The 25692-nt window shown below is 45.3% G+C and overlaps 1 protein-coding gene across 9 annotated transcripts in view; it reads left to right on the forward strand.

Annotated features, from left to right (window-relative positions):
* APBA1 (amyloid beta precursor protein binding family A member 1) overlaps nt 1–17254 on the forward strand; it is a 110855-nt gene extending 93601 nt beyond the window's left edge. For 7 of the 9 annotated variants that reach the window (XM_082241553.1, XM_082241552.1, XM_082241551.1 and 4 more), the window contains 7 exons: nt 323–355; nt 447–632; nt 2142–2321; nt 4464–4676; nt 8335–8454; nt 10100–10240; nt 14057–17254. In XM_082241553.1, coding sequence (XP_082097679.1) covers nt 323–355; nt 447–632; nt 2142–2321; nt 4464–4676; nt 8335–8454; nt 10100–10240; nt 14057–14128 — 945 coding nt within the window. In that variant the 3' untranslated portion in view covers nt 14129–17254. The remainder of the gene's footprint in view (nt 1–322; nt 356–446; nt 633–2141; nt 2322–4463; nt 4677–8334; nt 8455–10099; nt 10241–14056) is intronic. The other 2 variants (XM_082241554.1, XM_082241556.1) reach the window with 1 other exon arrangement.
* Nucleotides 17255–25692: the final 8438 nt, after the last annotated feature.

Below are 25692 nucleotides of genomic sequence, written 5' to 3' on the forward strand. Positions count from 1 at the left end.
TCTCCACTTTTTTGAGCTAAATATTTTTGCAGATGCTTACTCTAAGAAAGGTCAAAAATAAAAGTTATGCCGAGAAATATCAGTTTGACAAGGAAGAATAAAATGCTAGATTTGTAAACGCCTTCTAGCATTTTAGGTTTAAATAAGTATTATGGGGGAGGGAGCATAGGGCTACAAATATAACTCAAAAGTACTGCTAGATTGCTGTAGTCCAAAATCAGATGAGCTTATGCCTTCTGCAAAGAGGTATAGATATCCTGACCTCATACTGCTGCAATTCGAGATCTTGCAAGTGGGAACTTCTACTGTTCTTTGCTTTTAGGAGGTGATGAAAATTCCCTTTAATGTGGAAAACGTAAGTGTTTGTGTGCACTGAATGCCAGTGTTTTTTAAATTCTTATGTGTTAGTGCTAAAGAACACTAATGGAAGGGTTTGTCTTCTCTAGGAAACTATGATGGATCATCCTCTGAGGACCATTTCCTACATTGCAGATATTGGGAATATAGTCGTCTTGATGGCTCGCAGGCGAATGCCAAGATCTAATTCCCAGGATAATGTGGAGGCATCTCATCCCTCCCAGGATGGGAAGAGACAGTATAAAATGATCTGCCATGTCTTTGAATCTGAGGATGTAAGGAGCTTTATTGTTTCTGCATTGAAAATGAGCAAAGAGTTGTTCCTCTCACTTTCAAATGCAAGCACTACTGATCACAGTGCAAGAGAAGGCTCTTCTTCAGTCATCTGGGGAGTGGGCAGTGACTGATGACTGGAGTGACCAGCCAGATGGGGAGAGCTGACCCAGATGATCCCAGCTGGATATGGGTTGAGATGGAAACAAGGACAACAGAGGAAGAGAGCAAAGAGAGGAAGAAGAAATGCTTCCTTTCTTTCAGGACAGGCAGTCATTGTGGTGCCCTCCAGATGTTGGTAGACCACAACTCCCATCATCCCTGACCTTTGGCCATGATGGCTGGGGCTGAAGTGATAGTCCATGACAGGGGTCAGCAAACTTTTTGATCAGGGGGCCAGTCAACTGTTCCTCAGACCTTGTCGGGGGCCAGACTATATTTAGAAAAATATAAATACCTGCAGGCCGGTCCCGCAGCTGCCTCAGGACCTGGAGGAGGAACACCCTCTGCATGCACTCAGGAGCACATCTCAATGACGCCTGCTCACTGGCATTGTTGACGAGCAGCAGCCGCTCCATTGGCCCGTCCTCAGAGCTCCCAGGCAGTGTGCACCACATGCTGCAGCCCATTATCCGAGGCCAGGTCGGCAGGCAGGCTGCGCGCGCAGAGCGCCGAGCAGGCGGCACGCAGCTTGCCCTCCAGCTGCTCCAGTGCTGCCACTGAGCTCGCCGCCAGCAGCAGCGCCGAGATGGGCGCCAAGCTCCTGCTGAAGCCCTGTGACACACCTGCCACCATGCCCATGGCGTGGCCCAGACCCCCCGCCCGCAGGCCTCTCCGTCCATGGCTGCGCCGGGTTTACCTAAGCGCACAGGCGGTGAGGCTTTGGATTAGCTGCGGGAACTTCCTGCCGCCAATCCGAAGCTGCGTCAGCATCGCAGAAGTCAGTCTCTGCGCAGCGAGGCGTCCTTTGCTTCTTTTCAAGGAAATGCCACAGCGATTTAGCCCAGTGCAGGGACTGACTGAGCGGGCAGCAGGGTCCGCAGGCCAGATTTACGAGCCTGGTGGGCCGCATCCAGCCCCTGGGCCGTAGTTCGCTGACCCCTGTTCCATGACATTTGGAAGGTGCCATCCAGACTACTCTTGGGGTATGAGTAGGTGAGAATAAGAACTGGTAAGAATACAGAGCAGACCCAGAAACACAAATTGCAAGTATGACCCAAATTAGGAATGATCTTTTTCTCTTATGCAGTGATGTACTTGAGGAGACCCTAGGCAAGTGAGGAACAAGAGGTTAATTTTTATGATGGCCCTCACTATATTTTGCCCACCTCATGGCCCTTAGTGAGCCAAATGACTCAGCAACCACTAATAAAAAAGAATCATTTTGTTGTGTGTTCTGTAGTTGCATCATTTTTAAAGCTTTTCCAGCTTCCACTTGATTTTGTGAGCTAATTTGGTATGTCTGATTTTGTTCCTGTTTCATTCCCCTTCCCCTTTGGCAACTTCTACAGGCACAGCTAATTGCACAGTCCATAGGTCAGGCATTTAGTGTGGCCTACCAGGAATTCTTGAGGGCCAATGGGATAAATCCAGAAGACCTGAGCCAGAAGGAATACAGTGACCTGCTCAACACCCAAGACATGTACAATGATGACCTGATCCACTTCTCTAAGTCTGAAAATTGCAAAGATGTATGTACCCTTTCTAATAACAAAGCCATTGAGCTAATAACCCCCTGAGCAGCCCAATTCTAGTAACAATTATACAGCCATTGGAGTTCCTCAAGAATGACTTCTGTCCCTGCTTCTCCACTCATGGGATATCAGCAGCGTCTTTCCTCCTCTCACACCCCACTTTTCTATATTTTTAGGATAGTGCTAAATTCATCAAGATTGAATTGATTACCATCTGCCATGTTTTTTTTTTTTTTTTAAGGAACAGCTTTCAAATATTTGGCCTGCTGTGTTAATGCATTCAGAATTTTCACTTATGTAGGCGCCAAGGATGTATATTGGCTCCCTGCCTATTCAATCTATTCATCAGCGACATGCGAGCACCCCTAGTCAACGCATCTCCAAGTACACATGCGCCTAGACTAGCGGATTACCGCTGTCCACTCCTTTTATATGCGGACGACGCGGTAATTCTATCTTATACACGTGTTGGACTAACCAGAGCTCTGAAGATCTTTGCCACGTATTGTCAACTCAACCAATTAACCATCAACCATGCTAAATCTAAGATTCTGATTTTCGCCAGAAGTCGGAGATTATACGAATGGAAGCTTGGTGGAGCAAAAATAGAGCAAGTCCTAAAATTTCAATACCTAGGAGTTATTTTTCAGTATAATTTGGGGTGGAAAGCGCATATTTAACACCTCCTTAACAAGGCCAAAACTCTGTCATATGCGCTCCTCCGATTTTTCTTTTCGGATGGAGCTTTGCATGTTCCCTCGGCCCTAAAGGTGTTCAAGGCAAAAATGGTACCCGTGCTTGCTTATGCTGCCCCGCTCTGGGCCGTGATGTCAGACCTTGCTCCTCTTGAGACTCTGCAAAGCCAATTCCTACGTCGGCTCCTAATGCTCCCCCCGTGCGTAAGCAACGCAGCCATGCGACTAGAATTGAAGATCGCATCCTTAGAAACTTGCCTGTGGAAGCAAGTCTTCAATTATTGGTTATCATTGTGGCATAGATTACCAGACCAGTACCTTGTCCAATGCTTATGGCGAGATGAATTCTCCAGCCTTTGGACTAGTAGAATTCATGCCAAACTCCTGAGCTATGGAATCTCTCCCTTAGATTCCCTAAAACTAGATCAAATCACTGCTCAAAGACTGATCTGCCAAAGACTGGATGACATCGATTTACAGCGAAATTATATGCTGGGGGGAGGTGTTTGTTCGCCCCAGAACATTGGTATCACTTTAACTCACCGCGTTCCATCATACCTCTCCTCTCTTTCGACTGTTGCCCATAGGCTGGCCTTCACCAAAGCGAGGTTTAACGTTTTTCCCTCCAATGTCCTGAGACATAGATTCTCAAAGGGCCAAGCCTCCGCCATGTGCGAATGTGATAAGGAGACGCCGGAGTCGCTTCAGCACATTATGTTCACTTGCCCCTTATTCAAGGTGCCACGGGCAAATTTGTTGGGATCAATCATACAGAAACTAGAGGGTACCCCACCAAAATTCCACCTTGCCCAAATCTTGCAGGATAAGGATACCCATACGACCCTGAAAGTGGCTAGGTTCCTGGTCGCTGTCCTTACCCAAAAGCGTTGCCAAGGAGCACCACAAGCTAATTAAGGCGTAGTATGCCATTCCATCTTATAGTATTTTATTGTTATAGTAGTGTTTTAGCAGCTGTTTGTTCCCACGTGCACAAGCTGTTATTTATGTCTTGTTTTTATCTGTATGGGCCTATGGCCGTAATAAATTATTATTATTATTATTATTATTATTATTATTATTATTATTATCACTTATGTAGTTGTAACATGGGGTTGCAAGAGCTCGTTTCAAAAACGCTATGTTTGAAACTGGCTTGAGAGATACAGTGCTAAACTTTGTAGAAAAATAACTTTATGAAGATGTAATTCGTAGTCATTTAAACCCATAATAATAATCCTGCTGAGTTCCTTTGCTTTATTCCACTCCACTGTTGCACAGATAATAATGTTATACATATTTTTATTGATGTAAATCTTCCAGATGCCTTCACTGATTTAGTTGCAAGAGAGAAGTGTGTGTGCTTGAAGGCAGTTTCATTTATTCTGTAGGTTTCATAGAGGAGAAAGGTTTCAGGTTGTTCTCGTTTTTTGTTCTCCTCATTCAGGTTTTCATTGAGAAGCAGAAGGGAGAAATTCTGGGTGTGGTAATTGTAGAGTCCGGATGGGGATCCATCCTGCCTACTGTTATCATTGCAAATATGATGCATGGAGGACCAGCTGAGAAATCGGGGAAGCTGAACATAGGGGACCAAATCATGTCCATCAACGGGACCAGTCTGGTTGGCCTGCCACTCTCTACCTGTCAGAGTATCATAAAGGTACAGAAAATAGACTTCGTCTCGAAAGGGCTCCTGACTGTGGGTGTAGCAGGGAAGAAGGCTGTTGGCTCCTTGGCAGGTTAAAGTGGGACGATGCTTTGGTGTGGTCACACGTGGAAAGCCTTGCACCATGAAAGCAAGCTGTTAAGATGATGACATTCTAGAGCATGAAAGGATGACCCAGAGGAGCCTGTGTGCAAATGGGTGTTGTGACCAATTAATGCATAGACATTAGCTGTTACCTTCTGCATTTGGGTTCGCCATTACCTGTTCAGGTGTACCATGGCCCAGGTATTTTACATGTTAATCAAATCTGCATTCCAGTCCATACATGTCAATCATTTTTCTCACACCACCCAGTACCAACTTACGGCTTATAGGATAGCTGTCATCAAAATGAAATATATGAACTCTCAACTTTTTAAAAAACAAAAGCATAATGTGCCATGGGGCACTTGCTAGAAGCTCAGCGGCCTTTTCTGATTCTTTGTGGAACGACTGCATGTATATACACAACCTTGGGACATTTTCTGACTGGGAAGGCGAAGGGGTGGGCATGTGCAACACAGACGATGTTTGGGTCTGGATTGTCTGGTGCTTTTCCATGTATCAATAAAGCCAACCAACCACCCCAAATGTGGAAGCTATAAAACAGAATGAAAATCTCTTGCAACCTTGTGTGTCTTTGCACACCAGATGGCTGCTGAATAGCCTTTTCCTAGAAGGATGTTCTGCTCATTATAGGGGATTGGAATGCTAAAGTAGGGAATCAAGAGATAAAAGGAACAACTGGCAAGTTTGGCCTTGGAGATCAAAACGAAGCAGGGCAAAGGCTAATAGAGTTCTGTCAAGAGAACAAGCTGGTCATCACAAACACGCTTTTCCAACAACACAAGAGACGACTCTACACATGGACATCCCCAGATGGGCAACATCGAAATCAGATTGATTATATTCTCTGCAGCCAAAGATGGAGAAGCTCTATACAGTCAGCAAAAACAAGACCTGGAGCTGACTGTGGCTCAGATCATCAGCTCCTTATAGCAAAATTCAAGCTTAAACTGAAGAAAGTAGGAAAAACCACTGGACAGGTAAGATACATCTAAACCAAATCCCTTATGAATACACAGTGGAAGTGAGGAACAGGTTTAAGGATTTAGATTTGCTGGACAGAGTGCCTGAAGAACTATGGATGGAGGCTCGCAACATTATACAGGAGGCAGCAACTAAAACCATCCCAATGAAAAAGAAATGCAAGAAAGCAAAGTGGCTGTCCAACGAGGCCTTACAAATAGCGGAGGAGAGAAGGCAAGCAAAATGCGAGGGAGATAGTGAAAGATACAGGAAATTGAATGCAGATTTCCAAAGAACAGCAAGGAGAGACAAGAAGGCCTTCTTAAACGAGCAATGCAAAGAAATAGAGGAAAGCAACAGAATGGGAAGAACCAGAGATCTGTTCAAGAAAATTGGAAATATGAAAGGAACATTTCGTACAAAGATTACCATAATAAAGGACAAAAGTGGTAAAGATCTAACTGAAGCAGAAGACATCAAGAAGAGGTGGCAAGAATACACAGAGGAATTATACCAGAAAGATATGGATGTCTCATACACCCCAGATAGTGTGGTTGCTGACCTTGAGCCAGACATCCTGGAGAGTGAAGTCAAATGGGCCTTAGAAAGCACTGCAAATAACAAGGCCAGTGGAAGTGATGGTATTCCAGCTGAACTGTTTAAAATTTTAAAAGATGATGCTGTTAAGGTGCTACACTCAATATGCCAGCAAGTTTGGAAAACTCAGCAGTGGCCAGAGGATTGGAGAAGATCAGTCTACATTCCAATCCCAAAGAAAGGCAGTGCCAAAGAATGCTCCAACTACCGCACAATTTCACTCATTTCACATGCTAGCAAGGTTATGCTTAAAATTCTACAAGGAAGGCTTAAGCAGTATGTGGACCGAGAACTCCCAGAAGTGCAAGCTGGATTTAGAAGAGGCAGAGGAACCAGAGACCAAATTGCAAACATGCGCTGGATTATGGAGAAAGCCAGAGAGTTCCAGAAAGACATCTACTTCTGCTTCATTGACTATGCAAAAGCCTTTGACTGTGTTGACCACAGCAAACTATGGCAAGTTCTTAAAGAAATGGGAGTGCCGGATCACCTCATCTGTCTCCTGCGAAATCTCTATGTGGGACAAGAAGCTACAGTTAGAACTGGATATGGAACAACTGATTGGTTCCAAATTGGGAAAGGAGTACGGCAAGGCTGTATATTGTCTCCCTGCTTATTTAACTTATATGCAGAATTCATCATGCGAAAGGCTGGGCTGGATGAATCCCAAGCCGGAATTAAGATTGCCGGAAGAAATATCAACAACCTCAGATATGCAGATGACACAACCTTGATGGCAGAAAGTGAAGAGGAATTAAAGAACCTTTTAATGAGGGTGAAAGAGGAGAGCGCAAAATATGGTCTGAAGCTCAACATCAAAAAAACGAAGATCATGGCCACTGGGCCCATCACCTCCTGGCAAATAGATGGGGAAGAAATGGAGGCAGTGAGAGATTTTACTTTCTTGGGCTCCATGATCAGTGCAGATGGTGACAGCAGTCACGAAATTAAAAGACGCCTGCTCCTTGGGAGAAAGGCGATGGCAAACCTAGACAACATCTTAAAAAGCAGAGACATCACCTTGCCAACAAAGGTCCGTATAGTAAAAGCCATGGTTTTCCCAGTAGTGATGTATGGAAGTGAGAGCTGGACCATAAAGAAGGCTGATCGCCGAAGAATTGATGCTTTTGAATTATGGTGCTGGAGGAGACTCTTGAGAGTCCCATGGACTGCAAGAAGATCAAACCTCTCCATTCTGAAGGAAATCAGCCCTGAGTGCTCACTGGAAGGACAGATCGTGAAGCTGAGGCTCCAATACTTTGGCCACCTCATGAGAAGAGAGGACTCCCTGGAAAAGACCCTGATGTTGGGAAAGATGGAGGGCACAAGGAGAAGGGGACGACAGAGAATGAGATGGTTGGATGGTGTTCTTGAAGCTACTAGCATGAGTTTGATCAAACTGCGGGAGGCAGTGGAGGACAGAAGTGCCTGGCGTGCTCTGGTCCATGGGGTCACGAAGAGTCGGACACGACTAAACGACTAAACAACAACAACTGTCAGAGTTTTAGTTTTATTTACCTTCTTGTCTTCCCACATCTATGTGCATGTATCTTTGCTTGATTAACAAGCAGAGATTGGATGGCCATCTGTCCTGGGTGTTTCAGCTGAGATTCCTACACTGCAGAGGGTGGGCTAGATGACTCTTGGAGTCCCTTCCAGCTCTACAATTCTATGAAATGAAGTGGCTTAAAGTAAATTCCAATTTTTCCAAAGTGGTGTGAGAGCCACTCCTGTGTGGCTGAATCCCTTTCCACTGCAGCAACTTTTCTTGGATGAAGTTGTGCAGCTACACTTTATTGTGTGGCTACTCTTTGCATTAGTTATCATTCAAGTTCTGTAACATGAGCTGGTATTTCTGCTGTGCATGTTCTTAAATTGTGATGATGGAGCAAATGGTACCATAGTGCACATCGAGTTGAACTAAAGTGTAATGTTCCAGCACAAATTAAGATTAATTTTAAATTTTATTTGCCATATTGTTTTCAAGGGGTTGAAAAACCAGGCTAGAGTTAAGCTGAATATAGTCAGATGCCCTCCAGTAACTACTGTCCTTATCAGAAGACCAGACCTCAGATATCAACTTGGCTTCAGTGTTCAGAATGGCATTGTAAGTAGCATTTGACATTCTTAACTGTTTATAAACCTAGCACTATTGATATTTTCTTTAATAAAAAAGGAAGTTGATTTCAAAAGCACTTAATATACAAGTGTATTGAATTTTGCAAGGGACGCGGGTGGCGCTGTGGGTAAAACCTCAGTGCCTAGGACTTGCCAATCGCATGGTCGGCGGTTCGAATCCCCGCAGCGGGGTGAGCTCCCGTCTTTCGGTCCCAGCTCCTGCCTACCTAGCAGTTCAAAAGCACCTATAAGTGCAAGTAGATAAATATAGCGGGAAGGTAAACAGTGTTTCCGTGCGCTGCGCTGGTGCTGGCTCGCCAGAGCAGCTTCGTCACGCTGGCCACGTGACCCGGAAGTGTCTCCGGACAGCGCTGGCCTCCGGCCTCTTAAGTGAAATGGGCGCACAACCCTAGAGTCGGACACGACTGGCCCGTACGGGCAGGGGTACCTTTACCTTTATTGAATTTTAGCCAAAGCATTATTATCTGCATAAATATTAAGGACCTGATAGTTAAGCAAATGAATGAAGGAGCGTCTCTACCCCCATCGTTCTGCCCGGACACCGAGGTCCAGCTCCAAGGTTCTTCTGGTGGTCCCCTCACTGTGAGAAGCCAAGTTACAGGGAACCAGGCAGAGGGCCTTCTTGGTAGTGGTGCCCACCCTGTGGAACGCCCTCCCGTCAGATGTCAAAGAGAAAAACAACTACCAGACTTTTAGAAGACATCTGAAGGCAGTCCTGTTTAAGGAAGCTTTTAATGTTTGATGCTTTATTATATTTTATATATTCTATAAGCTACCAAGTGCCTGGGGAAACCCGTCCAGAGGGATGGGGTATAAATAAATAAAAAAAAATAATGATTATGATTGATTGAAGGAATAATATCTAGTAATTAAATAACGGAAAGTGAGATGTTAATAATATTGCTTGTGGATTGGGGTAGTGTAACTGAAGGGGATTGCAGAGTGCACATTGTTGCTTTTCCAGCGGCGGGATATGTGGTAGAAATATTCCCATGTTTAATTGGTAAAGCCAGAAGCATGGCAGCTAAAATCTGTTGACATGTGAGGGTGTGGCTGTAGTTAGTGAGGAGTAAGTTCAGGGTGCCAGGATAACACTGAAGCTGCTAGTGATTCTGTAAATATCATCCCTAATACTGAATAGTACAGTGGTATCTCAGGTTACATATGCTTCAGGTTACATACGCTTCAGGTTACAGACTCTGCTAACCCAGAAATAGTGCTTCAGGTTAAGAACTTTGCTTCAGGATGAGAACAGAAATTGTGCTCCGGCGGCGCAGCAGCAGCAGGAGGCCCCATTAGCTAAAGTGGTGCTTCAGGTTAAGAACAGTTTCAGGTTAAGAACGGACCTCCGGAATGAATTAAGTACTTAACCTGAGGTACCACTGTATTAGGAACCAGGCAAAGGGCCTTCTCGGTAGTGGCGCCCATCCTGTAGAACGCCCTCCCATCGGATGTCAAGGAAATAAACAAATACCCGACTTTTAGAAGACATCTAAAGGCAGCCCTGTTTAGGGAAGTTTTTAATGTCTGATGTGTGAATTCAACGTTGGTCTAATGGCAGTTCCTGGGCCTCACATGGTGTGCTGTCATTCTTTTGCATCTTCTCTTTCCAGATCTGTAGCCTTATGCGAGGAGGCATTGCAGAGCGAGGAGGCGTACGAGTGGGTCACCGAATCATTGAAATAAATGGGCAAAGTGTTGTAGCAACACCTCATGAAAAGATTGTTCACATTCTTTCAAATGCTGTTGGTGAGGTAGGAGCTGGCAATTTTCACTCCCCCCCCCCCGGCCATTTTGGCACCAAAGAAGATCACAGGTGTGGGCAGGTCAGCCCTTCCTGCTGTGTGTGGCTTTCTCAGAAAGTACACTGAATGGCCATGGATCTAGTTGTACAAACATTTACCTCTGTATGTTTTCTTTTTTCCTTCCAGCAACTTGGGGCTTATCCTCACATCAAATGGATTAGATAAGTTGGGCTAAGGGGTAAGGCACTGGGCTCAGGCGAGCCCTTGGCTTCCTTCCCTCAAGAGCCCCCACCATTCTGGCTTACCTCACAGGAATCAGCTGAATGGAAGCCAAGGGCCTTCTGCACTCCAGTCAGAGCCAAGTGACCCTCCTTCTTACCCCACAGGTGTCAGGCATTGAGTACCTGCTCTGGTCCCTTCCAGCCAGTGAAGAAGGGGCAAGGGGCAGCAGGGGCCCAGCAGGCAAGGCGTTTGCTTCCGGGGCTCATGGTGCTTCCTAATGCTAGACCTAGGTTAACAAACCTAGTGAGCTTTTTCACTGAGAAGGCATTTTCATTTGGCTCTCCCTGGTCCAGCTCTCTAGTGCCATGGTCAGATGGTCAGTTCCCTGGTGCAACTGGACTTCTCTGCGACCCTTCCCCTCTGCAGGGAGGTGGACCAATTTGAAGGTCTTCCCCCCGCCACTTAATGGATACCCAAAAGGTTTCCAGAGAGTGGTAGGGGATGCATTATCCCAAGCTGATGGCCTTTCAGCTGATTCCCTGGTGGCCCGCTGGAATGTGGAGTTAACCAGGACTATCGACTGTCTGGCTCCGAAGCCGAAGCTCTGATTGCATGGAGCCAAGACAGCCCATGGTTTTCCCTGGAGCTAAGGGTGAAGAAACAATCGCTGAGACGGCTAGAGCGCCGGTGGCAGAAAACCCATTTTGAATCGGACTGGACACAGGTTAGAGCTCAACATCGAGCCTACCAAGTGGCGATAGCGAATACAAAGAGGACTTTCTTCACCGCCTCTATTGCATCTGCAGAAAATAGTAGCAGGAGACTCTTTAAAGTGGTTCGCAATTTAACGGAACCACCTTTTCCATCGGGGCCTGGTAACAATTTTGCAAAGTTTTTTTGCAGATAAAGTCGCTCAGATTTGGAAAGAGGTAGACTCCACCGTGAGAGCTGGGCCAGGGTGGGAGAGTACTAGAGTCCTGTCTAGTAAAGTTGCGTGGGATCAATTCCAATCTGTTACCTCCGAGGATGTGGACAGGCTGTTTGGACACGTGAAACCAACCACCTGTCTCCTTGATCCTTGCCCATCCTGGCTCATAAAAGCGAGCCGGGAAGGTCTAGGCCTGGCTTCCTCAACCTCGGCCCTACAGATGTTTTGAGACTACAATTCCCATCATCCCTGACCACTGGTCCTGCTAGCTAGGGATCATCGGAATTGTAGGCCAAAACAATCTGGAGGGCTGAGGTTGAGGAAACCTGGTCTAGTTAATGGGCTCTGTGGAGTGGTGAATGCTTCTCTCTGTGAGGGAGCCTTCCCAGACCCGCCAAAAGCGGCGGTTATCAAACCGCTTCTTAAAAAACATCTATAGACACGGCCAATATGGCCAGCTATTGCCCAGTCTCAAATCTTCCATTCTTGGGCAAGGTGATTGAGTGGGTGGTTGCTGAACAACTCCAAGCATGCTTGGAGGATGTGGACCATTTGGATCCCTTCCAGTCGGGATTTAGGCCTCATCATGGGACTGAAACTGCTTTGGTTGCACTGGTCGATGATCTCCGGCGGGCAAGGGACAAAGGTGAAAGCTGTTTCCTAGTTCTGCTGAATCTCTCAGCGGCCTTAGATACCATCAACCATGACATCCTTCTGGACCATCTAGAGGGGCTGGTAGCTGGGAGCACTGTTATACAGTGGTTCCACTCCTTCCTCCAGGGTCATGTCCAGAAAGTGGTGTTGGGGGATGAGTGTTCAGACCCCTGGGCTCTCACTTGTGACCCCACAAGCTTCAGAGTTCTGTCCTCTTGCCTTTTAACAACTATATAAAGCCGCTGGTGGAGATCAGGGGGTTTGATACCCAGCTCAACCTCTCTTTTAAATAAGAACCAGTGAAGGTGGTGAAGGTCCTGTTTGAGTGTCTGGAGGCGGTTGGAGGATGGATCACGGCTAACCGATTGAGGTTGAATCCTGACAAGAGAAGTACTATTTTGGGGACAGAGGTGGGCTGGTGTGGAGGACTCACTGGTTCTGAATGGGGTAACTGTGCCCCTGAAGGACCAGGTGCACAGCCTGGGAGTCATTTTGGACTCCCAGCTGTCCATGGAGGCACAGGTCAAATCTGTGTCCAGGGCAGCTGTTTACCAGCTCCATCTGGTACGCAGGCTGAGACCCTACCAGCCTGCAGACTGTCTTGCCAGAGTGGTGTATGCTCTATCTCCCGCTTGGATTACTGCAATGCTCTCTACGTGGGGCTACCTTTGAAGGTGACCCGGAAACTACAACTAACCCAGAATGTGGCAGCTAGACTGGTGACTGCGAAAGGCCACCGAGACCACATAACACTGGTCTTGAAAGACCTACATTGGCTCCCAGTACATTTCCTTCTGGTGTTTCCCTCACTGTGAGAAGTGAGGTTACAGGGAACCAGGCAGAGGGCCTTCTTGGTGGTGGCGCCCGCCCTGTGGAACGCCATCCCACCAGATGTGGAACACCCTCCCACCAGATATCAAGGAAATAAACAACTAGCTGACTTTTTGAAGACATCTGAAGGCAGCCCTGTTTAGGGAAGTTTTTAATGTTTGATGTTTATCTTGTTTTTAATCTTTTGTTGGAAGCCGCCCATAGTGGATGGCGAAACACAGCCAGATGGGCGGGGTAGAAATTTATTTTATTATTATTATTATTATTATTATTATTATTATTATTATTATTAATTTTATTATTCACTACAGCTGTGGAGGTAGGTTGCATCCCACAATTTGATAATATCGCAATTTAAAATTGCTTGAACTAGCCCCCATGCTACCATAGTGTTTTCTTTTTGTTGATGTATTAAAGATGGAGATGAAGAAATACAGATCATAGAATCCTAGAGTTGGAAGAGACCACAAGGGCCATCGAGTCCAATCCCCTGCCAAGCAGGAAACACCATCAGAGCACTCCTGACATATGGTTGTCAAGCCTCTGCTTAAAGGAGGAGGAAAAAATAAATGATTATTATAAAATATAATTTATAAAATAAATTAATAAACATGCTTAGAGATGTGTCCTGGGTCTGAAAAGACTGAAGATAACTGTAGCACACTTGTTCCCATTTGGTTAATGTTTGCATCTGCTGATGATGTCAATATTTACTTGAACTCAGTAAGTCCCACTTAGTTCGGTGGGACTTCTAACTTAGACGACATGGATGGTGTTGCAGTCTTTGCAAAAATGTAGAAACTCAAGTACTGTACGTTAATTTAGGATACACTCTTTCTTTCCTTTCCCCTTTTGTTGAACATCTCCCTCATTCCTGAACACAAAGGGTTGCAGGAAGTATTTCCATAAGCAGAACTCCATTCACGGGATTTTCCTTCTCCCTGCAAGCCCCACAAATCTGTTCTAGAGGCATGGGAAACCCTCCACAACAGTGTGTGAAGCTGGCAAGCTGCCAAGGGAAGGAGTCCAGCTAAGCTAAAATCCCGTTCTTCCACCTCCAATGGGAACCTCTGCTAGGTCTCAATCCCTTGCGCAGATGGAAGGAGCCCTTCGATTTTCAGAAGGCTAACTGTGAATGTTTGGAAAACGCATATATGAAACTGACGCCAGTCTTTCTTTCCTTTGTCCAGATTCATATGAAGACCATGCCAGCTGCCATGTACAGACTCTTGACCGCACAGGAACAACCGGTTTACATCTAAAGTTGTCGCACCCAGTGTGCAGGGGAGACACTTTCCCTCGTTAGTGGAGTTTTCTTGTGCTGCATTTTTATTTCTGCAGCAACATGTCTCACTCTTGTTCCTCAGCTTTTATCATTCTGTGTACAAGATGACATTTTGGGTTGCACCTTTTTACTACTAGTTTTATGTAATTCTTCACAAAACAGAAAACTAACCAAGAATTTCTTGTTCACGCACGCACGCGCGCACACGCACACACACACACACACACACACACACACACACACACACACTTGTTCTAGCTACATCATTTTATGCCTCTCTGGCTGTTAGGATAGAAAATAAAGTTAGAAAGCTCTTTTTACCAAATAGGTAAAATTCTCTTCTTTGAGTGACAGAAAGGATGCAGATTTGTTCTATCCTACATAGCTACTGTTAGGTGTATGTTAGCAACAAGCTGACAATTTTGCCCTAAAGAAAAAGTTGTGATGTGTTTGAAAAAGGAAATGGGATGACACTTTGTCTTTCTAATGTAGCTCAAGACCTGTCTATGAGGAGGGGGCTGCTGCTGGGTTCTGCTCACCCCATGCTGAAAATCCTCTGGGAATAAACTGTACATTGTCTAGAGATGCTGCTGCAAGGTCTTTCTCCACCACCTCACACACTCCCAAAAGTCTCCTATTTGTCATAAGTAGCATGATTTTTCTTGCAATGGCTTTTCTGTTCTGTACTTTCTAAGATTGAGTGGTCCACCAGAAACAGTGTGGGGTGTGTGGACAATACTGCTGTCAGATCTTAACTTTCTAACTTTTTTTCCATTTGTGTATGTATGAATGTGTCTGTGGGCTGATAGGCTGTCACATTTTAAAACTGTATGCTTGATATTTATGTATTTCAGCAAGTCTACATGCAGTTCCAAATGGTTTTGTTTTGAGCCAGTTTACTTCTAACATATCTTTGGTCCAAAAGTTTGTATTTAATTTTTTTTTTAAAAGAAAATTTCTCATTAATTTTGGACCATAGCAAAATAGTGGAAGGTATAAACTTAATTTATTTTGTAATATATATATATACATAAATATATATATAAATATATATAAAGTTAATCCCATGCCTGGGATACTAAAAGGGTATGCTCACTTACTGTAGATGCTCGTGCAATGAAAGAGCATTCCAAAAGGTTTTGGTCATAATATTTAAAATCAAAGGAGTCCATAGACTGTAATATGCTCCTGTGGCACCTTAAACACTTAAAAATTTATTATGGCATGATCCTTTTTGGGGCAGAGCCCACAAAAGATTGTGTCATTCACAATACATGTGTTGCTCTTCAAGGGGTCCCAGTATTCTTTGTAGGAAAGAGAGCTGCATTTCTGGAACCTAATATTGTGTGTAGGGGGTAGGAAATCTGGAATACTACTGATAAAGTGGTAGCCCAATTTACTGTCCTGGGCAACACTGATGTATCAGGGGAAGGGGTTGGGGGTGTTTGCATGTTGCATGGATATGCACACATGTTGCAGATTCTGATGGGATTCAGTGGCCTCATGGGTGTTACATGTGGATCCTACTTCCCACTACAGCCATGGAAGTTCTAGGAAGGAAAAGAGCTGGTTGTGTAACAGATGCTTGAGCCACAACCAAGCCCTGCGATACAGACAAGTTGTTAGGGAGGCTAAGGAATGGAATGTTAATTCCCTTTCTTTATTCACAAACGAATTGTTCATGTACAGTTGCATAATATTGCCTATATACAGGGTGAGTCCTTTAGAAGAAGCCCTGTGGATACAGAGTACACATTTTCCACGGGGCCTCTTTTAAAAGACTCACTCTGTAGTAGTCTTAGAGGAGATAATAAGAGAGAGAGAGAAGTATTTCAACCTGGACAAGTCTAGCAACCATATCTTCTTCACTTGGCTAACCCCTCGGCCCACGGAAACCAAGAGGCAACTCTGCACTGGAGGGCCCAGGACTTGTGCATATTTGGCTGCATGTTTTGGCCAGCTTTATTGCACCACTGCAAAGTGGTGTGGACCTGGACAGCATGCTAGTTAAGAAACCATTAGCAAATGTATGTAAGCAAAGTCTTTTTCCAAAAAAATTGGCCACATTTTTTCCAAAGCAAAACCAGAAGAATTATTTTCAGCTGTAGGATTTACAGCCTATTGAAGTTAATTAGCTGTGATGCAGGGGGAGTGAGGTGTAAATGAACAAAAAGTTGGAGAGGGGGAAAAAGCCGCCCTGTGTCTCAAAAATGGCCTTGAAAAATGTGGATTTTGTGTATGTCATTACAGCTTTTCTACCGGGACAATGGGAAGCATGCAAGGATTGCATTTTCACTTCTGAAATAGGGAGTTGCAGTAGAAAAGAGAACTATCAGTATCCTTTTGACTAGGCCAAATAATGATGCAAAGAAATATAGGAATTGAATATCTTCAGAATAACAACACTGCACAACTCTTTTATTAAATTAAAGGGATTCTAAGCCACGGGATCTCTAAAGATAGTAATGCTGGTATTCCAGATTAACAGCCATAGTTTGTACTTAGTCTGAGGCTACCTAGATTCAGTAGGATGTTTTGAATGGACTTTACACAACAGCACACAACCCCTAAGTTCCTTAACTAAATGCAAAAGTAGCAAATGTAGAGAACATATAAAATTAAATTATACATAGTGTTGTTCACCATTTTTTCCTACCAACTCCAACTAACCTATAGCCCTTTCTTCCCGCTTCCCACAAGGAAACACACTTTCTTCCTCCTAAGCCAGGCATACACAAACTCGCCCTCCAGATGTTTTGGGACTACAACTCCCATCATCCCTAGCTAACAGGACCAGTTGTCAGGGATGATGGGAACAGTCTCAAGACATCTGGAGGGCCGAGTTTGCCTATGCCTGTCCTAAGCCATTATTCATCTTATCGACACCCAGTCAGGAAAATCTTGTTTCTCTATATACAGAACAGCTTTTCCAGAAAATCCCTGAATGAAAAGCTGGTCTTGAAAGCCCAACCACTCAACCATGTTGACTCACAGAATAGATCTCTTTCTTTTTCAGGTTTAGCCAAGAGGCATCTTTTCACAGCTGTTATTAAGAAACATCCAAGATACTAGGATATAAATGGGACTGGAATGGATATATATACCGTATTTTTCGCTCTATAACACGCAGATTTTTTCTCCTAAAAAGGAAGGGGAAATGTCTGTGCGTGTTATGGAGCGAATGTGTGGTCCCTGGAGCCGAAAAATGAGGCAAAAATCAAACCGCGCTTCAGGGAGAAGGGAAGCCTGAAGAGAGGAAGTGGCAGCTTTCCTGCATTCTGCCTCAGGGTCTTACTGCCCGCCCTCTCTGTTTCGTTACTGTGTTTGCTCAAACGGAACAAAGAGCAGGGGAAGCCCCTCCCCTCCAGGCAAGTAGAGGGGAAATCAGAGCGTTCGTCCTTCTATCCTCTCCCTGCTCCGGAGGAACAATGTTTGTGAAGGGAAGAGAGATTACAGGTTCGGCTTAAAATTCTGATTTGACTTCCTGCTTTTTGTTTTTGGAGACACACAGCATTCAAATATGCTTTCTTCCATTTAAAGAGGGAGAGAGAGAGAGAGAGAGCACACGCTGGCTGGCTTGTGTGGGTGGGCGGGGGGAAACTTTTGCCTTCCTTTCCTCACGTTATAGCCCTCTCCTGCATTCTTAGCCTTCTGTGTTTTTCCTTCCCTCCCCACTTAAAATGTGGTTACAAAGCATGGATCCACATGGATCCTCAGGATCTTTGCATTGGGTCACCCCAAATTCACCATCAGAGCACATAGCATGTCCATGGCTACAGCCTGTCCCCCCCCAAAAAAAATCACGCACCCACTGTTGCCTGGGGCTGCAATGGTGCAAAAACGTGGTTACAAAGCATGGATCCACATGGATCCTCAGGATCTTTGCATTGGGTCAGCCAAAATTCACCATCAGAGCACATAGCATGTCCATGGCTACAGCCTGTCCCCCCCCCAAAAAAAAAATCACGCACCCACTGTTGCCTGGGGCTGCAATGGTGCAAAAACATGGTTACAAAGCATGGATCCACATGGATCCTCAGGATCTTTGCATTGGGTCAGCCAAAATTCCCCATCAGAGCACATAGCATGTCCATGACTACAGCCTGTCCCCCCCAAAAAAAATCACGCACCCACTGTTGCCTGGGGCTGCAATGGTGCAAAAACTTGGTTAAAAAGTATGGGTCCACATGGATCCTCAGGATCTTTGCATTGGGTCAGCCAAAATTCACCATCAGAGCACATAGCATGTCCATGGCTACAGCCTGCCCCCCCCCAAAAAAAATCACGCACCCACTGTTGCCTGGGGCTGCAATGGTGCAAAAACATGGTTACAAAGCATGGATCCACATGGATCCTCAGGATCTTTGCATTGGGTCAGCCAAAATTCCCCATCAGAGCACATAGCATGTCCATGACTACAGCCTGTCCCCCCCAAAAAAAATCACGCACCCACTGTTGCCTGGGGCTGCAATGGTGCAAAAACGTGGTTGAAAAGTATGGGTCCACATGGATCCTCAGGATCTTTGCATTGGGTCAGCCAAAATTCACCATCAGAGCACATAGCATGTCCATGGCTACAGCCTGCCCCCCCCCCCCAAATCACGCACCCACTGTTGCCTGGGGCTGCAATGGTGCAAAAACGTGGTTACAAAGCATGGATCCACAGAGATTCTCAGGATTTTTGCATTGGGTCACCCCAAATTCACCATCAGATCACATGTCTGTGGCCACAGCATGAAGCACAAAAATGATACGTCCACTGTTTCATTCAGAATATTTTTTCCCTTGTTTTCCTCCTCTAAAAACGATGTGCGTGTTATGGTCAGGTGCGTGTTATAGAGCGAAAAATACGGTATAAAAAATCAGACCATTACTGGTGGAAACTTAACCATGTCCTTAACTCGATGTCTTTCAAATTATTACATGGGAGTAAAATTATCAATGTCCTAAACCTCTTTGCTCTTTATTGCTCCATCATAAGTTTCACATTGCTTTCACACAGAGACAGGGGTATCGCACACAGGGCCTCACAGGTGCAATGGAAAGGGGAGCCAGACATGGAGACAAACCGCTGCTGCTGCTGCTTAGAACTGCAGAAGTTTGGGAGAGTGCTGTCACAATTACAAAAAACATTGTCAACTGTGTTCACATACAACCTGGTTCATGTGGACATTTCTCAGCACGGTTGCAGTGTTGTGCTGCTTGTACATAGGGAATCTGACTTGTGACCTGATTTCCAGCTCTAGACCTCTCAATGTTAAAGAACTATATGGACTGAAAGGTTATGTTAAAATTGATGTTTTAACAGCTTGTTAAGAAATTCTAGTAAGCATTACGTACTGTATTGGGATCAAAGGAAGAATTTATTTTATACTTCAAGTTTGCTAAACTCAGCAAGAATGATAGTTGCCTACTTGTATACTTTATTAATTCTTCCATGTTTACAAAACAATTGAAATTGCCTCTTGATTTACCATTTTTCTATGTGTGTGTCTGAATTGCATTATAATTTGCAATATGTTTTGGGATTTTTCAAGTACAAGCTTTTGGGGAGAGGGAGGGGAGGTCTTTGTACTTCTGGGAATAAAAAGAAATCTGTGTCTGAAGCTGGCAAGCGTGTTTGTCTGTGTGTGTGTGTGTGTGTGTGTGTGTGTGTACATGGGGACTGAGCACAGTACTAAAGAATATGAAATTTATACTACTGTTCTGTAAAGAGGGTGAATAGAACTCATTGAAATGCGTCAGGAGAAGTATAGTATTGTATTTGTAACAATATTGTTCTTGTAAACACTAAACTTGATGAGCGCTCTCTCTCTCTCTCTCTCTCTCTACATATAAATGTGAACCTGGAATGTTGGTACTGCACATTTACTGAATGTAATTTCTCAGACTCTTATCACAGGTTTCTGGCCCCATTCTCTGTAATGCAGCTTGTGGGTGGGATGGGGCGGTTATTTTTTTACTTTATTTTTAATTTTTTGGCCTCTGTTTTGTTGTGATGTATTCATGTGTGCTACATTCCTTTACTTAACAGAGTGCTAATGTCTGTAAGATTTGCAACAATAAAAAATGAAACAAACCAAAAAAGGCATTAGATTATAGCCAAAACTTCATTAATGCTGAACTAGGAAGGTTTATTCTGATTGAACTACCTTGTTATTAATGGATTTCCATTTCCACAACCTTCCAGAACTCCATAAATATTTGTATCCATGTTGGGCAGAGAACTCTCCATGGTCATAACAACTCCCACTTTTACAAGAAGCTGCAATTAATGATTCAGCCCTCCATTTTTTTGACATAAAAGAATATTGGTGAAAATCACTAGATTAACTTGCTTTACCCTTACAAATATGCACAGAGTGAAGAATAACATTATGAAGCATAATTTACTTTTAACATCTAAAGAAGATGAGTATAATTGTACTTTGAAATAATTGAAATAGTTATGTCTCACAAACAACTTAAAAGGAGTGCTTTACATAAGATTAAGAAATTTATTATTTCTACCCTGCCCATCTGGCTGGGTTTCCCCAGGCACTCTTGGCGGCTTCCAACAAAAGATTAAAATACAATATTCCTTCAGATATTAAAAGCTTCACTAAACAGAGCTGCCTTCAGATGTCTTCTAAAAGTTTGGTGGTTTTTTCGTTTGACATCTGGTGGGAGGGTGTTCCATAGGGCGGGTGCCATTACCAAGAAGGCCCTCTGTCTGGTTCCCTGTGAATTCGCTTCTCTCAGTGAAGGAACCACCAGAAAGCCCTCGGCACTGCACCTCAGTGTCTGGGCTGAACGATGGGGGTGGAGACACTCCTTCAGTGTGAGCCAGTGTGGTGTAGTGGTTAAGAGCGGTAGTCTCGTAATCTGGGGAACCGGGTTCGCGTCTCCGCTCCTCCACCTGCAGCTGCTGGGTGACCTTGGGCCAGTCACACTTCTCTGAAGTCTCTCAGCCCCACTCACCTCACAGAGTGTTTGTTGTGGGGGAGGAAGGGAAAGGAGAATGTTAGCCGCTTTGAGACTCCTTAAAGGGAATGAAAGGCGGGATATCAAATCCAAACTCCTCCTCTTCTTCTTCTTCTTCTTCTTCTTCTTCTTCTTCTTCTTCAGGTATACTGGGCTTTCAATGTTAGCATCAACACTTTGAATTGTGCTCAGGAACGTACTGGGAGCCAATGTAGGTCTTTCAAGACCGGTGTAATGTGGTCTCGGTGGCCGCTCCCAGTCACCAGTCTAGCTGCTGCATTCTGGATTAGTTGTGGTTTCCGGGTCACCTTCATAGAGCGCATTGCAGTAGTCCAAGCAAGAGATAACTGGAGCGTGTACCACCAGTCTGGCGAGAGAGTCTGCAGGCAGGTAGGGTCTCAGCCTGCGTACCAGATGGAGCTGGTAGACAGCTGCCCTGGACACAGAATTGACCTGCTCCTCCATGACTCCCAGGCTGTGCACCTGGTCCTTCAGGGCACAGTTACCCCATTCAGGACCAGGGAGTCCTTCACACCTGTCTGCCCCGTTCCCCCAAAACAGTACATCTGTCTTGTCAGGATTCAACCACAATCTGTTAGCCGCCATCCATCCTCCAACCGCCTCCAGGCACTCACACAGGACCTCCACTGGTTGATTTGAAAGAGAGGTAGAGCTGGGTAGCATCTGCATACTGACCCAGCCCAACCCCCCCCCCCGATGATCTCTCTCAGCGGCTTCATGTAGATGTTGAAAAGCATGGGGGAGAGGACAGAACCCAGAGGCACCCCCCAAGTGAGAGCCCAGGGGTCTGAACACTCATCCCCCAACACCACTTTCTGGATATGACCCAGGAATAAGGAGCGGAACCACTGTATTAACAGTGCCTTCAGCTCCCAGCCCCTCTAGGCGGTCCAGAAGGATGTTATGGTCAATGGTTTCAAAAGCCGCTGAGAGATCCAGCAGAACTAGGAAACTGCTCTCACCTTTGTCTCTAGCCTGCCGAAGATCATTGACCAGCGTGACCAAGGCAGTTTCAGTCCCATGATGAAGTCTGAATCCTGACTGGAAGGGATCTAAATTGTCCACATCCTCCAAGCATGCTTGAAGTTGTTCAGCAACCACCCGCTCAATCACCTTGCCCTAGAATGGAAGATTTGAGAATGGGCGATAGTTGGCCATATTGGCCTGGTCTATAGATGTTTTTTTTAGAAGCGGTTTAATAACCGCCTCTTTCAGCAGGTCTGGGAAAGCTCCCTCACGGAGGGAAGCATTCATCACTGCGTGGAGCCCAGCCCTTCCCGGCTCACTTTATGAACCAGGATGGGCAAGGATCAAGGAGACAGGTGGTTGGTTTCACTCGTCCAAGCAGCCTGTCCACATCCTCAGAGGTAACAGATTGAAATTGATTCCATGCAACCAGCACTCTCCTGCCCCAGCCCTGCTCCCACAGTGGAGTCATTCTGCATCTGAACGACTTTATCTGCAAAAAACCGCAAAATAATTGCAGGAGATCATGTGACCCATACCGGGCCCCAATGGTTCCTTTAAATTGTGAACCACCTGAGTCTCCTGCTGCTGTTTTCTGTAGATGCAATAGAGGCGGTGAAGGTCTTCGCTGTTGCTATAGTTACTTGGTAGGCTCAACGTTGACCTCTATCCTGTGTCCGGTCCCATTCAGAATGAGTTTTCCGCCACTGGCACTCTAGCTGTCTCAATGATTGTTTCATTGCCCTCAGCTCTGGGGAAAACCACGGGGCTGTCCGGGCTCCAATGCAATCAGAGAGGGCACTTCAGAGCCAGACAGTCAATAGCCCTGGTTAACTCTATATTCCAGCGGGCCACCAGGGAACCAGTTGAAAGGCCATCAACATGGGATAAAGCATCCCCTACCACTCTCTGGAAACCATTTGGATCCATTAAGTGGCAGCGGGGCAGATCATCTGAATTGGTCTTACCTCCCTGCAGAGGGGTAGGGTTGCGGAGAAGTCCAGTTGCACCAGGAAGTGATCTGAGCATGGCACTTCTTTAGTTTCGCTGTTACTTAGTGTCAGATCATCCACATCCAACACCAGGTCTAAGGCATGTCCGCGAGTATGAGTTGGGCCCATGTCCATGGGACAGCCCCATGGAGGCCATGCTTTCCACAAAGTCCTGAGCAGCCCCTTGTAAGGTGGTGTCGGCGTGGATGTTAAAATCCCCCAGGATAACCAAACTGTCTCCAGGAGAACATCTGCTGTGACTGCTAGAATTACAGTACTAAATGTATACTTATGTTTAAGATTTGAGCTTGTTGCACACTTAGCTACATCATCTGAATAGGCCATTTAGTTTATGTTTATGTGCAATCCCACACTGATTTTATGTTTCCATAGAACCATTTTTGGGCATGTTCTAGAGCTGTAGCCGAGGTCCTGGCTCTCTCATGGGGCAGGGCAAATGCTTGTCCACTGTTTTCTTTTGACTCTTAGTCATGGAACTTTTTCACCTACCATCCTTTCACTTTTATTTTTTATTAGTTTGGAGGGAAATGTGCATTATTTAGCAGTGATAGAAGAGCCAGCAATAACAGTATTCTAGTATTGTGGGCAAGGGAAGCACTGCTGCTATCTCTTAACTAGATTATAGGAACCGTCTTAGTCTACTGGACACCCATGAGAAGTGAGAAAAACCTTGGAAGCGGATGACTTCTCCAGGAGCTCCATTTTCCAAACAGAACCCCACTCCAAGACCTAGCAATAGCAGTAATTCTCAATGCATTGCCAGCTCTCCTGCTTTCACATTCACTTTCCAAACAATCAAAGGAAGGGAGCTTACAAGTGCTGTTTGGTTCTACTACTGACACTGGTGCAAGACCTGCTTACAAGGCTGTGGTTCCTCAATGATCCTTGAAGAACCCATTACTATCCTTCAATGACGTCGTGCATGAGTAAATAGAGTTGGTTTTTATGCCTAATAACATTAATTGAATATGTTCTTTAAACTCTGCATACTGTATTTTTCGCTCGATTGGACGCACCGGACCATAGGAGGGGGAGAATGGGGGGGGGATTTCCCTTGTTCTCCCCTTCAAAAACAAGGTGCGTTCAGGGGGGCCCGCTAGGGGCGCCTTGAAAGATGGCGGATATTAACATCTATCCAGCCCGCACAAGGTAATTAGAGGCTGATTATGGGGAGTAAATCAGTCTCCCTTCATCTCTCCTGGGGGGAGATATGCAGTTTTCACCCACTGTTGCCATAAATTACCCCCGAGTTCGGAAGAAGGAGGGGGTGAGGCACTGGGTGCATAACCCTCGGCGGGCCTCAGAACTCCTCCGAAGCTGCTTCCAGGAGCGAAACTAGTTGCGTTACTGAAAAGGGGGGGGAAAATGGTGAAAGATAACGCACATGCTTCAAGAGAGGCAGGAGGAAAATTACATCAAGTACTACAGACAAGCTGGTATGTGGATTGGAGTGCAACAGAACTGAATTTAATCCGTCACAGCAACTAATTGGCAAATGGGACTGAAAACAAACAGTGTGGGAATAATAAGATAAAGGTTTTACTCTGTAAAGGGCTTGGAAAGAAGAAGGGCTCTCTTTTGTGACGCAGTTAAAATGGAGATTCGATATGAGACCTGTGTTGCAGGAAGGTTTGGTCTTGGGGAAGGGCGAGCTGAAGATTTATTATTTTTGACGAGATTGCGATCTGGAAGGGGCAGCCTTCCTGGAAAAAGACTAATTTACGATGCAACAGGTCGGGAAAGCTAAAGAGCGAGCTTTTGGACTGTATTTCATCGGAAGACAAGATGGCGATTGCTTGTTCGAGCGGAACTGTTCGGACTATTGGGATTTACGAGAGAGCAGTATAAAGTCCACACAGAAATACAAACAAGACTCTTTTTTTTTTTCAACCCACTTGCGGAGCAATTTGGAGGTGAAAGGAAAGGAAAATGAGGAATGACAAGCATTGAGAAGAGGGGTCTGGAAATATCATTCTTAATATGAAAGTAGCAGAAAACAGTTGAGGATTGGACTCCTGCTGATCAAAAAGCATGGGTACCCCCCACAAAAATTTATAATTTGGAAAATAATTGGACTACATGATATGTATTGTTATAATTTGGACTAACTGATTTGATGCGTTTAATTTGGTAATATGAAACTTAATAAAAATTATTTTAAAAAACAAACAAAAACAAGGTGCGTTCAAGAGCAGGCCTTGCTGCTGCCCCCCGAGCTTGTGGGGCTGGCGGTGGGGGGGGGGAAGCGCTGCTTCCCCCCACCGCCAGCCTCAAAGAACACTGAAGCCTTTGGAGCGCAGCTGTCTGCAAGCCTGCAGAGCCAGTTGGGAACTCCCGCTGGGCTCCAAAGGCTTGCGGATAGCTGCCCAAAGCCCGGGGTGCGCAGCGCTGCGCTCCCAGGGATTCAGGCTTCTGCCTGCTATCCGCAAGCCTGTGGAGCCTGGCGAGAGAGCTGCCTCTCCAGGCTTCAGCGAAAGCCTGCAATCGCCCCATAGGACGCACACACTTTCCCCCTTCATTTTTGGAGGGGGAAAAATGTGTCCTATAGAGCGAAAAATACGGTATATTGTTCAACCAA

This window comes from Podarcis vaucheri (assembly GCF_965113315.1).
Source record: "Podarcis vaucheri genome assembly, chromosome: 11".
In the NCBI taxonomy this organism is placed as follows: domain Eukaryota; kingdom Metazoa; phylum Chordata; class Lepidosauria; order Squamata; family Lacertidae; genus Podarcis; species Podarcis vaucheri.